This window comes from Natrix helvetica (assembly GCF_964273705.1).
Source record: "Natrix helvetica genome assembly, chromosome: 3".
In the NCBI taxonomy this organism is placed as follows: Eukaryota; Metazoa; Chordata; class Lepidosauria; order Squamata; family Natricidae; genus Natrix; species Natrix helvetica.
The window spans coordinates 22,537,731-22,555,609 of NC_138549.1; the positions used below are offsets into that span (position 1 = coordinate 22,537,731).

At 41.0% G+C, this 17,879-nt stretch overlaps 1 protein-coding gene across 4 annotated transcripts in view; it reads left to right on the forward strand.

Moving 5' to 3' along the window:
• GPC6 (glypican 6) overlaps positions 1-17,879 on the forward strand; it is a 926,174-nt gene that overhangs the window by 452,286 nt on the left and 456,009 nt on the right. For all 4 annotated transcript variants that reach the window (XM_081948719.1, XM_081948720.1, XM_081948721.1 and 1 more), the window contains exon 3: positions 13,698-14,089. In XM_081948719.1, coding sequence (XP_081804845.1) covers positions 13,698-14,089 — 392 coding nt within the window. The remainder of the gene's footprint in view (positions 1-13,697; positions 14,090-17,879) is intronic.

Below are 17,879 nucleotides of genomic sequence, written 5' to 3' on the forward strand. Positions count from 1 at the left end.
CTCTACACTGACATATTTATTTTAAATAATGACTTGGTAACAGTGAGAGTTCATTTGTAGTATATTAGCACCAGAGTCTGACCATTGGATCTTTTCTTTTCAGTTAAGTTACCAGTTATATACCGTGTTTCCCCGAAAATACACCATGTCCTGAAACTAAACCCTTGCGACATTTTTTGCGTGCGCAAAAATATAAGCCCACCCTCGAAAATAAACCCTCTGGACAATCCCCCCCCTCCGACCAGGCAGAGCACCGCTCGCCGACCTAGCGGTATCCCGAAGGCACCAAGCCACGGGAATGAGGTGGGGGCAAAGGCGCTTGCGTTGCTTGGTGCTTTCGGGGTACTGCTAGGTCAGTCAGCGGCGCTGTGCCCAGCTGAAGAAGGGGGGGTTGCTGGGCAGCTGCTCTCTTGCGAGCGGGCTCCCGAAGAGCCGGGCACAGCCTCAGGGTCGAATGGCTGTGTTGCGCTGTCGCAGCAGCAACGCAGCAGCCATGAGGTGACCAAGCTTATGAGCAGCCACCCGGCAACCCCCCTTTCCAGCCGGGTACAGCGCCGCTGACCGACCTAGCAGTACCCGGAAGGCACCAAGCAACGCGAGCGCCTGTTCGCCGCCCTCCGCCTCCCGTGGCTCGGTGCCTTCGGAATGCCCCTAGGTGAGTGAATGGGGCTCTGCATGGCTGGAGGGGAGTTCGCAGCGGCTTTTCCTCTCCCCGCTCGCGCGAAGGGCATCTGCGCTGCTGGCGCCGTCCGCCGCTTGGGTTTTTTTTTCAAAGCACGGAGGATGGATGCCGCTCTGGAAGTACGCTCTATGGTTGTGGGCTGCAGATTGTACAACCATAGAGCGTACTTCCAGAGCGGCATCCATCCTCCGTGCTTTGGAAAAAAAACCCAAGCGGCGGACGGCGCCAGCAGCGCAGATGCCCTTCGCGCGAGCGGGGAGAGGAAAAGCCGCTGCGAACTCCCCTCCAGCCATGCAGAGCCCCATTCACTCACCTAGGGGCATTCCGAAGGCACCGAGCCACGGGAGGCGGAGGGCGGCGAACAGGCGCTCGCGTTGCTTGGTGCCTTCCGGGTACTGCTAGGTCGGTCAGCGGCGCTGTACCCGGCTGGAAAGGGGGGTTGCCGGGCGGCTGCTCATAAGCTTGGTCACCTCATGGCTGCTGCGTTGCTGCTGCGACAGCGCAACACAGCCATTCGACCCTGAGGCTGTGCCCGGCTCTTCGGGAACCCAGTCACAAGGGAGCAGCCGCCCGGCAACCCAAAAATAATAAGCCCTCCCCTTTAATAAGCCCAAGGCCATATTTCGTGGGTCAAAAAAATATAAGCCCCTGGCGTATTTTCGGGGAAACACGGTAGTTGTGCTTTGACAACTCTATCTTTCTGAGTATTGCATTTTTTTCATATGTGAGGGAGAAACACTCAACCTTTCCTTTAAAAATGAAAAAAAAGTTTTATTTTATTTATCTCTTTTAAGGCTGTTTTATTTCCAAATGGAGAGATAGAGATGAATCCTGCCAACCTCATACCTCCTTAGAACAAGGACAAAGTTGCATTGTTGAAATTATTTCATGGTGGCGCAGTGGTTAGAGTGCAGTACTGCAGGCTACTTCTGCTGCCTGCAGTTTGGCAGTTCAAATCTCACCAGGCTCAAGGTTGACTCAGCCTTCCATCCTTCTGAGGTGGGTAAAATGAGGACCCAAATTGTTGGGGGCAAATATACTGACTCTGTAAACTGCTTAAAGAGGGCTATAAAGCACTGTAAAGTGGGATGTAAGTGCTATTGCTATTTCATTTTTTTGCATATTTATCTTTTGATTGTCAGTTGTGAGACTTCTCACACTCACATTCTGGGATTAGGGGATGGATGCAAATTTGGGTGCACTTTAGAAGATAATTGGTCATAGCACGAGCTATCAAACCACTGCTAAAGAGCAGGAGACAAGATCAGTGAGGATGTGTAGGATCTTAAACTTTCTATTGTATTGGCTCAGCTGTCTACTACAGCTTTCATAAAACAGACAAAATTTGGAACCTGACTAGTGAACCCTCCAGCTTAATATATTTAGCTCATACAAGATATAACAATTATCAGTGAGAACTACAAATTAAGAGAAGTCATTAACAAGAAAGATTAATAAATAAATATGAAAGGAAACAAAAATGCTAGGTCACCAATCTATATTTTAGCTTTTTAAAGGCTACCTATAAGTAATGTATATTATTATTCAATACTAGGTTCATGTTGTTGAATTAGATTTTTTTCCTGGTAGGCTTCTATAATTTCCAGATGTATAATTGATAGGCTCAGCAAAACTTTCTCCATACTGAGGACAGAAGTACTATTGCACAGTTGGTCAGGAGAGGTGGGTGGAATTTTTCCCCCAATTATTTTCAAATAAGAACTCACCAGGTCTGCAAATTTCTACATAAGTGGAGCATAACTAATTGAGTGGATTTTTTTTAAAAAAAACCTGGCTAAATGCCAAATTGATAGATTTGTCCTCTAAAATCAACCAAGGAAAGGAAAATGAATATTATTTGGCTTAATGTCATGTGGAAATGTACATTTGTCTATACTGTAAGGTTTTAAAATGCACAAATAGTTTAAGATGATGGGAATACTGTCTAATCTCCCAAAGTTCCATTGTCTTACAGGATAAAGATGTCAAACATTCCAGCAGGTGTGTCTTTTGCCCTGAAGCTGTATAATTTCTCAGTGGATGAGGTTTCAGTAAAAATTCCATTGAGCCCAAATTGTTAACATGTTGTTTCCTCTTATTGCTTGCAGATAAAGCATGAGGATTTTATGAGCATATAACAACAGCAATTATAATGAATAATTCTGTGCTGTCACTTCTGTAGAAATGAGAGCCTATTTTATAGCACCTTATAAATATGCCACTGTTATTATGTGCCTGGAAATAAGGTTTTCATATATGATGATTTCACTCAATAATAAGAGGATGGAGCATTCCAGTGTTGACAGGATGGCTAATTCATTCTATTCTATTCTATTTTATTCTATTCTTCCACTGTACTGTACTGTACTGTACTCTACTCTACTCTACTCTACTCTACTCTACTCTACTCTATACTCTACTCATCTATTAGTTCTCAACTTACAACCACAATTGAGCCTGGAATCTTCTGTCATTGAGTGAAGTGGTGATTAAGTGTGATGCCATATGACTACTTTGCTCAACAGCCACAATCATGGTTCTCCCAGTTCAATATTTAAGCAATTGTGGGAGTTGTTAAGTAAAGCATGGAGGTGCCTCAGGTGGTAGAGGACACTATAGGAGGCAGACAGTACATGGGCTAGGGGACCCAGGACAACAACTATAGAGCCAACCACTTTGCAGAAAGCTGCCACAAGACAGGAGGCCTTGTCTAGTTTTTACAGGGCCTAAGGGCTCAGAAAGCTGCTGAGGCCATACGTCCAGGTGGCTACAGGTCCTGGTTGCATATATAAATTGTTCCACTTACTGCTGTATTTTTCTGCAGCAACTGATGGGGACAACCAAGCAATTGTGGTGTGGCCTTCCTATAGATGGCGCCTTTCACTATGCTGCAAGCGGACTCTACTTCCAAATTGTGGAAAAGGGACCTTATGAATGATTGTAAGAATGGCACAAAGCCTCGCAATTCTTTGAATGATTAAAAAAAAGTTTGGCACCTTTTCCAAACTATGCAAAGATATGTCAAACAATTTATGCATGCTATTCTAGCTTGTAGAGTATCCCTAGCCCTTTGTAACAGAGTGAGCTCCTGTTACTTGTCCCAACTTCTGCCAATCTAGCAGTTCGAAAGCATGTGAAAATCCAAGTAGAAAAATAGGAAACACCTTTGGTGGGAAGGTAACAGCATTCTGTGCACCTTTGGCGTTTAGTCATGCCGGCCATATGACCACGGAGACGCTGGCTCTTTGGCTTTGAAACTGAGATGAGCACCGCCCCCTAGAGCTGGGAACAACTAGCACATATGTATGAGGGGGACCTTTACTTTACTAATCAGAAAATTATTTTAAAAATAAGTACTTGAGAAAAAAAAATATTCACTTTTTAAAAAACATATATTTTAAGGCACGCTTTTCGCGCAGCTTTTTCAGAGAAAGCATTTAGTCTTTTTATACCGTGTTTTGTAGAGTGTAATTATACTCAGGTATAGACATTGCAGACCACTTAAATATTAACCATGAATAGATAAAATTATATCCAATAAGTTACAGGTCAGTGAAAATCTATTCTAATTTAAATGAGCCTAAGTGGAGTCAGTGTGATAATGAGACAGGCTGGAAACTTTTGAAAATGTCAGAGGCCGACAATTGAATGATCTGCTTCTCCTCAGTTCTTTCCTAATTTGATATAGTTCGGGTATTGGCTCAGAAGACAGGATTGGAAGGACACACGCCCAGCCACATCCCCTCCCCACATCAGCAAACGATCTGTCAACTGACCCATGAACAAAATCAGGATTGAGTTGCCCTTTGAAATAAACCTATTTGAATGTTATTATCTCCAGAGCACCTTGTGTCTCTAATCTTGTGAAAGGTTAGTGTTCCATCCATCAGAGCAAGATTAGAAGCCCAGCTGACGGCTGTTTTTGACGATAACTGAATGCAGCAGTTGAGGCCATAAGAAGGCAGCTCATTACATCAGTCATTAAGAAGAAGAAGCTGAGGTAAACGAACAGATTTTTTGGGAAAAGAAACCTCTCCAAACTTGACTCAAACTCAACCTCTCCAAGACTGAGTGGCTGTGGCTACCGGCACCTCGGTTCAGCCAGCTGATTCCATCACTGGCCATAGGGGGCGAACAATTGCCCCCTGTGGAAGGGCGCGCAATTTGGGCGTCCTCCTAGATGCCCGGCTGTCAATGGATGACCATGTGGCAGCCGTGGCAAGGGGGGCGTTCCACCAGGTTCGCCTGGTGCGCCAATTGCGCCCCCTTCTGGACCGGGATGCCCTACGCACGGTCACTCATGCACTGGTGACGTCTCGCCTGGACTACTGTAACGCTCTCTACATGGGGCTTCCCTTGGGACGCGCCCGAAGACTGCAGCTAGTCCAGAACGCAGCCGCACGGGTAGTCATGGGGAGTACCAGGTACTCCCACGTAACACCTCTCCTGTTCGAGCTGCACTGGCTGCCTGTGGTCTTTCGGGTGCGTTTCAAGGTTCTCGTCACCATCTTTAAAGTGCTCCATGGCATAGGGCCTAGCTACCTGCGGGATCGCATCCTCCCACACACATCCCTGCAGCCAATTCGCTCTCACAGGGAGGGGCTTCTCCTGGTGCCGTCCACTAGGCAATGCCAACGGGCGACACCGAGGAGTAGGGCCCTCTCTGTGATGGGCCCAACCCTCTGGAATGACCTCCCCCCCGACATTAGAACCACTACTGACCTCTGCTCCTTCCGACAGAAATTGAAGACACACCTGTTTCGTCTGGCTGGCCTGGCATAATCATAACGTCTACCTCCTGGCATACATATTTTTTACTGGTTTTTAGAGGGATTGTCTCTTTTAAATTTAATTTTACAAGATATTGGGGTTTTAAATTTTGTATATTCTGATTTATTTACTTAGCTGTATAGTTTTGCATATCTTTTTATCCTCCTCTCATATACGTATATATGTATCTATTTATTTAATAATTTTAATTTGTTGTATTTCTGATACGGACTGTACACCGCCCCGAGTCCCTTTCGGGAGAGGGGGCGGTATATAAGCGCTAAGAAATAAATAAATAAATAATAAATCCTCTGGATCTCTGAATTCCCATGGCAACACCCTTCCCCTTCCCCCAAAAAATACCCCCCCACACACACACACATATCTATCCCTGGAGATATTAAACTTTTGCAATAGCTTAACTAATCCAGAATATTACTCTTCTTTCCCATTTAAAAGTGCACTGTTTATCAGGCCCAGAATACTGTGTCACCTGCTTGAAATGCTAGTCATTTTAGGAGTATTCGGCTGAGCCTTCCAGTCTAGATGATTCTTCACTTGGATCATACTGTATATACCATTACTACCAGGGCAGTGTGTAAGAACAGAAAATCTGGCAACAGATTCTTCGTTACTTATTGCCTTTCTTGATTGAAATGTCGACCCTCCTAGGATCTCCACTTCCATGCTCCATAATTTCCACCTGTTTCTTAAAGCATTTTCCTACTACTACTTTTCTCTTTCTCTCTACTATGAGAAGGTAAATCTCAGAAAAGCATATTTTCTCCAGGGTATACTGTGGGAGGGGCCAGGAATAGGATTATCATGTCCTGATTGGTCCAGAGACTGAGTCATATATTTTTTTAGCCGTGCCTCTGACTTTCTCTCTTTGGCTCCAGTTTTCAACTCAGTCTGGTCCAAGAGAGATTGTTATTTCTTGGCTCCTCACTGGATCCTATTCCTGGTTCTTCCTGGTTCTTTCTGAATAATTGGAAAATTTTCTAAATTTAATTCCTTCAATTGTCTTTCTTCCAAATTACCAAATTGACAGGCTGTTTGACTACTTCAGGGGCCGTGTAGCGCTGCCACCTGATGTCTGTAAATTTCTTAATATATTTTACTTGTTTTCAGAGCTTATGTACCAGTCGTGTAGGTACTGTTGATGGGCTTGGTTGGTTCTGCTGAAATTTTTGCCTCTTGCATCCCATCCACGAGCATGGCCTGGCCACACTTTATTTCCTGTTGTGATCTTATGACATTGTCTTCAGTCAGCCCTTTTAGGCACAAGTGAGGCAGCCTTGGCGATATTGGGATTAATATTGTTCCCCCTTCTTTCATTTTGTACACATAACCTCAAAACATAAAATGTGTTAAGATTTATCAACACATTTGGATAGATAATGTTGATCACTTGGCTAGATGACTAGGAGCAGAGTGTTATCTTGTACATGTTTGACAAACTAACTAACTAAATAAAAATAAATAAATCTTGAAGAATTTTCAAGTCTCTCTACAATTTCAATAAATGGTTACTCTGAAGATGCCCAGTGTTGGATAGACTGCACGCTTCACATTGTATGTAAATTACTAAACATTGAAAACCTCACCTTTTTGGGTGGGGGAGTATATCCAGCGCTCTGATAAAAAATTACATTTTGGGAAAGTGTTAGAAATGCCCTTAGAACATCCCTAATCTGCAACATGAATTGATTAACTAAAATTAAATATTATTATTGTCACTATTATTATAGAATCAATATTAATGCAATGAACACTGTTGTAAATATTCTGATTACTATTTCCTAAAATTATTTGTACCCAGACAACACACTGTTTAATTGAAAATCAAATTTTTATATGTTATAAAATAAAATAAAAACTTGACGAGGAAAAAAGTATTGATTAACTGCAAATCTAAAAATACACAAAAACAAAAGAAAACCAGAGGCAGTTATTTAAAATATGCTAGGAAGTTGGCTGTCTGTTGCCTTGATCACGTCCTAGAACCCAAGAACATTTTTTTAATTAAGCCTTGGGTTTTTACATAACATCACACCACTAGATCGTAGAAAAATAAGCATTGTGGTGGGGAGATTCTGCACAATTTGAATTGCTGTTTCCAGAGGAGTTTGTGGCATAGGACAGCTTGAAAAACAAGAAAATCAATTAGAAAATAGATCAGAAAAACATTTTTGAATGTTTTTAAAGCATTTCTCTGAAATGCTTTAATCCAATCTGACCATAGTTTGCATACATGTAAATGAGAAGTACCCACAACTTCTGGTTATGGCCAGGGGTGAGCTGCTGGGGGTTCGCAGGGGTTTAGGAGAACCTCAACTAAGATTCTGTGCAGTTCAGAGAACCCCCAAATTCCACTCCTGGCTGGCCCCGCTCATCCCACCCTGCCCCTCCCAGGACTCCTCACACAGCCCGTTTTGGATGCAGGTAAGTGCAGAATGAGTATGGAGGCTCGGGGAGGGCGAAAAATGGGCCTACTAGAAGTTTGGGAAGGCTGGAAATGGCCTTCAGAGGGCCTCCAGAGTCTGAGGAGGCCGTTTTTACTGTCCCGAAGGCTCGAGGAAGCCTCTGGATCCCAGGGAGGGCAAACACACACACACCACTATGGTGCAAGAGGCCGACTAGGCCACGCCTACCATGGCCACACCAACCCAGCAACCAGGCAGAGAACCCCTTGCTAAAATTTTTGAAGCCCACCCGTTTATGGCTGCAGACATTGGAGTCATTATGCGATGCAACCAGGTAGTTGTTGCATGCTAACACAAATGGCTAAACCTGACTTGTTCCTGCAAGTTCCCTTGAATGTTCCCTAAAACATGGCACTTTGTGTGGATTTCTCAAACAGAAAGGTGGCTTGCATTTAAAAAAAAATGCTTAGCAGAGTATTCAGTGGCTGAGTCATGCTTGGGAATAGGGTATCCACTAACAATGTTACTGTAAAATTTGGCAAATATTTGCATTTAATCTGCATTTTATATTTAAATACACATTGGTCTATGTAAATAAGATGGTCTGTGTGATGTGTTACTTTCACATGTTTAAAGTAAACAAGAGCTTAGGGATAGAATAGCTAAATAAGAGATACATTGACTACGCACTGCTTTCCGATTACAGGTTTTTAAGCATACTTTTCCCCCCTCCTAATATCTGTAAAACAAATCTACCTTATTCTACTTCCCCTGCTTTTGTTTTGTTTTTCGTTTTTATAATAGATGAATATTCAGAAATATAACCCCTGACCTTATAGTTCATTATTCTGTTTTATTGATCTAGAACAGGCCTCAGCATAACATAGTATTAATTAATTGGACATTATCACCCTGGTTACCTCTCGGGTGGAGGGTTTCTACTAATTAAAAAGCAGCTTTACTTGCTAGTTAAAAAGCAAATATGAATTAAGTACTATTTAGCTGTCTAGAAAAGTAACAGGTGCCTAATGAAATTATACCTGTATCACTAAAAGTGACAACTGTATTTTAGATACTAAACTAACCGAACAGTGTAATTTCATAATGAAGCCTAATATTATATTGCTTAATGGGAACACACACTTAATTATATGCTTGGTAAAAAACAGCAGCACTTAACATTTATGGCCATGTAGGGGACAATAAAATTACTACATTCTGTTGATTTTTTTCTTCTTCTTCTTTTTTTACTAACACAGAAACAAGTCTGCAATTAGTTGGCACTTAGTATTTTATAGGATTTGAGGCAAGATGGTGAAGATAGGCTACAAGTTAACATTGCATTAATAGATACCATTTTTTTTCCTCAAGATTTATTTCACTGAACAAGCCAGTCATTAAGCAAGGACTATTTGTATTGACAAATACAAATTTGTCAAGTGTATTTCTTGTTTTCAATTATTCTTTTGTGGTTACAGAAAAAAAAAAGCTAGAGATGAGAGGGAGGGAGGGAGGGGGAGAGAGAGGATTTAAGATGTATGTGTATAGGTAAGAAGCTGTGTGTGGAAATGTATAGCTGTTGGCAGGGGTGGGCTGCTATGGGTTTGGCTGGATTTGGGAGAACCTATACATTAGATTAGATTTATTAGATTTGTTAGCCGCTCCCTCTCCACGAAGGGACTTGGGGCGGCGTACAATAAATAAAAAACACATATTATACAATTAAACATTACAATTAAACATTACAAGGAGGAGGTATAAAAATCACACAACAATCATTACAATACATAGAAATAGTAAAATAGGTTAAAATTAAAATACCCCACTAGAAAATTACAAGTTTAAAAGATTGCCAGGAGGATTAAAATGGAACTATGGTTGAGCCAGGCCGGCTAGTTGAAAAAGGTGGGTCTTGAGTTTTGAATGGAAGGAGCGGAGGTCGGTAGTAATCCTAATGTCGGGGGGGAGGTCATTCCAGAGGGCTGGGCCCATCACATAGAAGGCCCTGCTCCTGGGCGCCGCCCTTTGGCACTGCTTAGTGGACGGCACCCGGAGAAGTCCCTCTCTGTGAGAGCGAATTGGTCGTAGGGATGTATGGGGCAGGATGCGATCCCGCAGGTAGCTAGGTCCTGTGCCATGGAGCGCTTTGAAGATGGTGATCAACACCTTGAAACACACCCAATAGACCACAGGGAGCCAGTGCAGCTCGCGCATGAGAGGTGTTTTATATGGGAGTATCTCGTACTCCCCATAATCACCCGCGCGGCCGCGTTCTGGACCAGCTGTAGTCTTCGAGTGCATCTCAAGGGAAGCCCCATGTAGAGATAATAATAATAATAATAAAATTTATTTCTTAGCCGCACCCTCTCCCGAAGGACTCGGGGCGGCGTACAATAAAAACACATAAAATACAATATGGACAATACACACACAAAATAAACGAATACGTGTACATGGAGGAGGTAGGCAGATGAATAAAGACAATTAAAAACACAATTTAAAATCTCCTAATAAAATTCCAAAAACCACAAAATTAAAAAACCCGTCAGGAGCAGTGTGAACGAACTATGGTTGAGCCAGGCCAGCTACTTGGAATAGGTGAGCATTGCAGTAGTCTAGGCGGGACGTCACCAGCGCGTGAGTGACTGTGCGAAGGGCATCCTGGTCCAATAGGGGGCGCAATTGGCAATTGGCGCACCAGGCGAACCTGGTGGAACGCCCCCCTCGCCACGGCTGCCACATGGTCATCCATGGACAGCCGGGCATCCAAGAGGACGCCCAAATTGCGCGCCCGCTCCATGGGGGCCAGTTGCTTGCCCCCAATGGCCAGCGATGGGATCAGCTGGTTGAACCGGGGGGCCGGAAGCCACAGCCACTCCGTCTTGGAGCTAACGGTTCCAAATTTCACCCCTGGCTGGCCCCGCCCACCGCACCCCGCTCCTCCCAGGAGTCTCCATGCATCCCATTTTGGATGGGAGGTAAGTTCAGGACCCTTAAGAGGCTCTGTGAGGGGAAAAAAACAAGCCTCCCAGAAGTTCTAGAAGGCTGGAAATGGGATGTTTCCAACCTCTGAAGGGCCTCCGGAGCCTGAGGGAAGCAGTTTTCATCTTCCCAGAGGCTCAAGGAAAGCCTACGGAGCCTGTGGTAAGGCGAAAACAGCCTCCCTGCCGTGGTGCAGAAAGCCGACTAGACCACGCCCACCACGGTCCCACCCACCCAGCACCTGGGCAGAGAACCCGTTGCTGAAATTTTTGAAGCCCACGCCTGGCTGTTTCTGAATATATATTTGGTATATAGAGAACTATCTATACACAATCAAACACAGGGAGGGAGGGAGGGAGGGTGGGAGAGAGAGTGGGTGATATTTATAGGAGAGTAATTCTTATAGGAACTTTATATTCCACAGAATCAACTCACAGCAGTCACAATCTTACCATATTTGCTTAGACATTTCACTGAATTTGATGTGTGAAGACAAATGAGTATAGAATTGCTAACTGGATTTCCTTTCCTCCTTTTTTAATGTAATAAATTCAGATGAAAGGAACACAAACATAGCTACTACAAAAGCTTTTAATGTGAATAAAGCAGAATATAGACTGTAATCCACTATGCACTGTATGCCAATAACGCTAAATAGTACTTCCTACAACATAATTTTGCAGCCATAATTATAAGACAAAAGGAAGTGGAACTTTATAGCAATCCCTGAGTTGACTCAGTTGTGATGGTTTATTTCATGGTTCACATATCTGGATCCAGTTAAAAAATTCCAAATTATTTAAATATTTACAAAAGGCAAACAGTTAAAAATGTTCTCAAGGATCCTGGGTTGTTGTTGTTTTCAAATATCATCCTTAAATTAGCCTTTCCTAGTATTTTTAAAATGTAGGAATACAACTATTGCAATGCAACACAACTATTGCAATAAATTGTCTGGCAGAAGAGGAGTTCCAGTCCAATGCATAAGAAGGGAAACAGATTTACAACCAATTCTTTGTGCAGATTTAAATCTGCAGAGTGGCCATGCACTACTGGATCTTTCATTTACTCTATGAATTATATATATATAAACACAAGGTCAGGAAAATATATATATTTTCCTGACCTTGTGGGAACATATTTGATATTTGTAGAAGCGGAGGTTCAAAAGGTAGATATTTAAATTAAGGAAGTTTCCTATCTAATGAATGAAATGTATTTGGTGGGCAGGGTGGGGAGCTGATTTTGCCTCCAGTTATGGTTGCCTCCAGCATGGCACCTGCCAACCAGCTTCTGGAAATTTTATATTTAAAAATATGATTATTAGAGGAAGTTCTAAACAGTTGCAGTTTTGATGACACTGGATAAAGTCAAAGCTATGGCTATTTGATTTTGCTATCTCATGAGGAATCCAGCAACTTCTATTTTAATGTTTTCTAAGGAAATACTTTGCAGTCCAAATCTAAGACTCTTTTGCAATATATACCAGTATTTACCTTCCCCAATAGGAACAAAGCTAAGTACTGTAGAGTTATCAGATTTTTTTTTTAAAAAAATACAAAGGTAAATATAATTATTATACTATACCATACATCTTCCACATAGCAATCCATTAAAGCAAGAAGTTGTGCAATAACTGTTTTTATTGTTGAGACAGTGTTTTTGGTATTCATATGAAGAACATAAATCTAATCCACTTAATCCAGTTTTCCCTTTACTTTGATCTTTAAGGATTAAAATCTTTAGAACAGCTTAGGTTTTTAAGGTCAATGATTTTATCCAGTTAGGCGATTATTTTAGCTTTTGTTTAGTCCCTGATGGCACTATTTGTTTATATTTGCAATCTTTTACTGTTTGCATTGTGGATTTGTTTTGATTAATAACATTTATCATGTGAGCTGTGTCAGGCTTGGATAAATTATTATAGAACAGCTAAAAAATACAGTATTTTTTTTTTATATAGGAGGCATTTTATAGCTGTTTGTAGCCCTATCTTCCTGAATTTATTGAATTCTTAAATCTTATTAGTGCATCTTAAGATTTTAGTTTTAAGAATGTATTCCGTAGTTTAATTGTGTTTTATATGAAGTATTACTTCCCTTAATTGGCCTAAATATTATTATTATCATAATAATTATTAGATTAAATGTACCATAATCGGGGTTCTAATATTATTGGATTAAAAAAAAGCTGATCCATTTTTTTTAAATTTCTGTACACTTATGCATATTATAGATTTCTCTTGTATTTCCCTCTATTTTCCTTTTGTTCCAGATTAAGTTACAAAATATTCACATGTTCCCCTTTCCCCCTCACCATTTAGGCTGCCTTTTTCTGTCCTTACTACTCTTATTATTGCTGTTGTTGCTTTCAACTTCTACCCTCAAAATGATGCTATAGGGCACTGCACACCAGAACAACAAGACACAGGGACAGTTTTTCCCTGAATGCCATCACTCTGCTAAACAACTAATTCCCACAACACTGTCAAATTATTTACTAAGACTGTATTACTATTATTCTTCTCATCCTTCCTAGTTCCTATGTCTTCCCACCTATGACTATAAGCATGTTGCTTGTATCTTTACAATTTATATTGTTTTATTTGTTTCCTTGTGTGATTTGATTGCTTATTAGTAACATATGACTATCACTAAGTGTTGCATCTTATGATTCTTCGTGAATGTACTCTATTTTATTTTTCTTTATGCACACAGAGAGTACGTGCACCAAAGACAAATTCCTTGTGTGTCCAGTCACACTTGGCCAATAAAGAATTCTATTCTGTTCTATTCTATTTCCTCATCCATATGCTTATTTTTTCTTTCTTTGTGTAGAATTTTTCCGAGAGCTCCTGGAGAACGCAGAAAGATCCTTGAATGATATGTTTGTACGAACATATGGCATGCTGTACATGCAGAATTCAGAAGTATTCCAGGACCTCTTCATAGAACTGAAACGATATTACACAGGAGGCAATGTGAACTTGGAGGAGATGTTGAATGACTTCTGGGCCCGTCTATTAGAACGAATGTTCCAGCTCATAAACCCCCACTATCATTTCTCTGAGGACTATCTAGAATGTGTGAGCAAATACACAGACCAGCTTAAGCCTTTTGGAGATGTACCCAGAAAACTCAAGGTTCAGGTGACAAGAGCTTTCATCGCGGCAAGGACCTTCGTTCAGGGGCTGACCGTGGGGAGAGAAGTTGCTAACAGGGTATCTAAGGTAATCAAAATAATTTCTCTTTCTTTTCTGTTGCTTCACTGGAGACTTAAGCTTCTATGCACTGTCATTTATGGTTTGCAGCTTTCCATCTATATCAATGTTCTAGCTAGCAGGGAAGTTTGTTGGGGTGTGAATAGCTGTAGTAGATTTCATTTCCTTTGGATTGTGTCAAAAATGATAGCTGTACTGCCAAGCTTCTTGCTCAAGATAGGAATGGTGTGTCAATCTTCATTTGGTATTTAGAAGGAGACCAGCCTGCTAGCCCTTCATCTCTTCATTATATATAAATACACAGAAAAAGCAGGAATCTATGGGACTTATTATTAGTACAGGTACTTTGAAAAATGGTAATGATGTATTGTATTTTTAATATTGCGTACAGCTAGCATGAGATGAAGTTGAACTATCAAAAAGTTCAATTGTGATTGAAAATGTGTCATAATAGATATCTCATAGTTGCTTCTTTTTAAATGTTCAAAGCTACACAGTGGTGATAAGATGGCAAAGGGGCAGTTGCTTGTGCTCATGCTATTTATCACACTAAAAAGCCACAAGAAATGAAGGCTTTTCTGGGCAAGCCCTGGTAGCCAAGGGCCTTCATTGTGAACTACATCATGATGGTTGGGCTTTCAGATATATTTTTAAAAATTATTTCCTGAAGGGAGGGAGGATCTGTTCTTTCCAGATATTGCTGAATATAACTTCCCACATTCTTCATCCTGGACTATATCATTGAGTTCTCCTAAGAGGCGTAGTTCAATCATAACTAATGACTCAGATTTCTTCCACTCTTCATGGGTAGCCATTAAGGTGCTCCAAGTGACAATATTCGTAATTGTAGCATAGCAATTATTAAAGGATGGAGTGTCTATCTCTTATAATTTAGTGCTAGTGATCAGAGATGGAAGTACCACAATTCCATATATGTGAATAGCAGGGCTGTCAAACTCCCGGCCATGGGCCAGATGCCTCACACCTGGCTACGCCCATGCCCGATTTAGCGAAGGGGGAAAAGTCCTGATACATCATGTGAAGCCACCATGATGACGTGAGTTTGACACCCCTGGTGTATAGCTATTAAATAGATACCACTCCACGATGATATGAGCACTCTATGGTTATAATCTGGCAGACCTAGTTGTGTGTACAAGCAGTGTTACCTGGTGGATCATATGAACTATGTTTTTTCTGTGTTGGTATCTGTCCTCTATGGCAACCTCACACCCCATCTCCAAAATAAGGATGGCCCCAACCTTACTTTCAGAAGGCTGTGAAGAACTGTCTCTTCCCCTAGGTTTGGGGGCCAAGATGTTAGTATGTGGTTTGATTAGGCTGTACCGTATTTTTCGGAGTATAAGATGCACCTTTTTCCCTCAAAAAAGAGGCTGAAAATCTGGGTGTGTCTTACACACTAAATGCAGCATTTTTTGCCTCCCAAAACCCCGCCCTCTTCACCAAAATGGCCGTGCATAGCTTTTAGGAGGCTTTCAGAGAGCTCCTGGGGACTGGGGAGGGCAGAAATGAGCAAAAAAATGGCCCGTTCCCCAGGAGCACTCTATAAACTTTCTAAAGGCTATCCATGCCATTTTTTAATGAAAAATGGGCCTGTTTTTGTGAAAAATGGGCCATTTTTTGCTTGTTTTTGGGCGCTCCCCCCCCCCAGGAGCACTCTGTAAGACCCCTAAAGGCTATTCATGCCTTTTTTTTGGGGGGGGGGAAACAGGCTCATTTTTGGGAGGTTTGCAGAGTGCAAAAACTTTTTTTTTTATTTGCCTCTTCAAAACCTTGGTGTGTCTTATACTCTGATACGTCTTATACTCCGAAAAATATGGTATGTGTTTTGAGATTTTCAATTCCGAGACCTCTGTTTTGATCTGACTGTGTTTTTTTTCACAACCCAGAGTTTCACTGGATAGCTGGACAGCCATATAAAGCTAATAAATAAAAAAAATAAGGGCCCAAATGGAGGCATTTATCCTTAATGCAACATTTTGTAGAATTGCACAGCATAGGGAATATTGTGCCTCCTACTTTCAAAAAGATTCCATTTTCCATTTTTCTTTTTGCCGAGAGGTCTAAAATGAGAATATAAAAATGGAAATCTGATTAAATAATTTAAATTCATATCAGAGGGTATAAAGTTGATAGGTAAAAATATGCCAAGAATTTAAAAATAAGTCCATTGTTATATTCCACCACCCACTCTTTCTTTCAAGGGCCTGTCATTTTACAGGTGGATTTCAATCACAATAAAGTAGGAAAGTGGATTATTTAGAGATGTCCTAATTAAGGCAACATTCAGCAGAAAAATAATTCTGCCTGCCCTTTTCTTCTAGTGTTTTTTTTCCATCAGATTCTTCCTCTTGTGCTTTGAGAATTTTGCAACAACCCATAATTATGACATGTCTTTGATGCAGATAACTATAATTGTTTTGGGAAATGCCATAGATTGGCAATGTCCATAAATATATATTTGTGTTACAACCCCTGGTATGCCCAAATATGGGAGGGAGCTCACTCCTCCCTCTTTCTGTCCTTCAGCTCATCACAGAAAACCATCCAGGCAGAAACCCATATTTTATTTTATTTTTTATTTTAATGTTGCCTTTTTATATTTGTGTTGTATTTGTGCTGATAAATAAATAAAGGGAGACTAGTATGGGTTAATATGTAAGTATGGGTTTAGTATGACTAAATAGCTTGAAATGGATCCATACTAGTCTCCCTTTATTTATTTATCAGCACAAATACAACACACACAGACACACACACACACACACACACACATACTGGAATTGAAGTAATGTCACAACCTGTGCTATTTCTTATATTTTAATCTTTACTTAAGGTGGATCAGTGGCTAAGACGCTGAGCTTGTTGATCAGAAAGGTCGGCAGTTCAGCGATTTGAATCCCTAGCGCCGCGTAACAGAGAGAGCTCCTGTTACTTGTCCCAGCTTCTGCCAACCTAGCAGTTCGAAAGCATATTTTTAAAAAGTGCAAGTAGAAAAATAGGAACCACCTTTGGTAGGAAGGTAACAGTGTTCCTTGCACCTTTGCCATTTAATCATGCCAGCCATATAACCACGGAGACATCTTTGGACAGTGCTGGCTCTTTGGCTTTGAAATGGAGATGAACACTGCCTCCTAGAGTCAGGAACAACTAGCACATATGTGCGAGGGGAACCTTTACCTTACCTTAATCTTTACTTATTTTTTTTTAAATGGCACTGTACCTTTTCAATGATTATGCATCAGATTATGATTTAGAACCTACTTTGTCATATTTTCATTAAAGAAAGGTGGGTTTAAATCCCTGCTCAGTTATAAATTGTATTGCAAAAAAGACTAGCTTTCAAGCAGTGAAGTTGATGAAACAAAATTATCCAATTCATATTTTGCCAGATTTAAAAATGCAGCTTTTCATCAGACCAGATTTATTGCGATGTGCGATAAAGATTTGATACTGACAACAAATACTACTCTTGAAGAAAACAAATAAAAATTACGCAAAGACTGTTGAGATTCAGATTGAAATTAAATTGATGTCCAAGAAGATACAAGTGGGTATTGAGGATACGTCAGTAATCCTTATCCACATGATGATGTAGTAGATTTCCAATAAAAAGATTAGAATTATTTATTGACCAAGTGTGATTGGACACACAAGGTGCATATGCTCTCAGTGTACATAAAATGAGAAGAAGAAAAAAATACATTCATCAAGAATCATAAGATACAACACTTAATGATAGTCATAGGTTACTAATAAGCAATCAAATCATACTAGG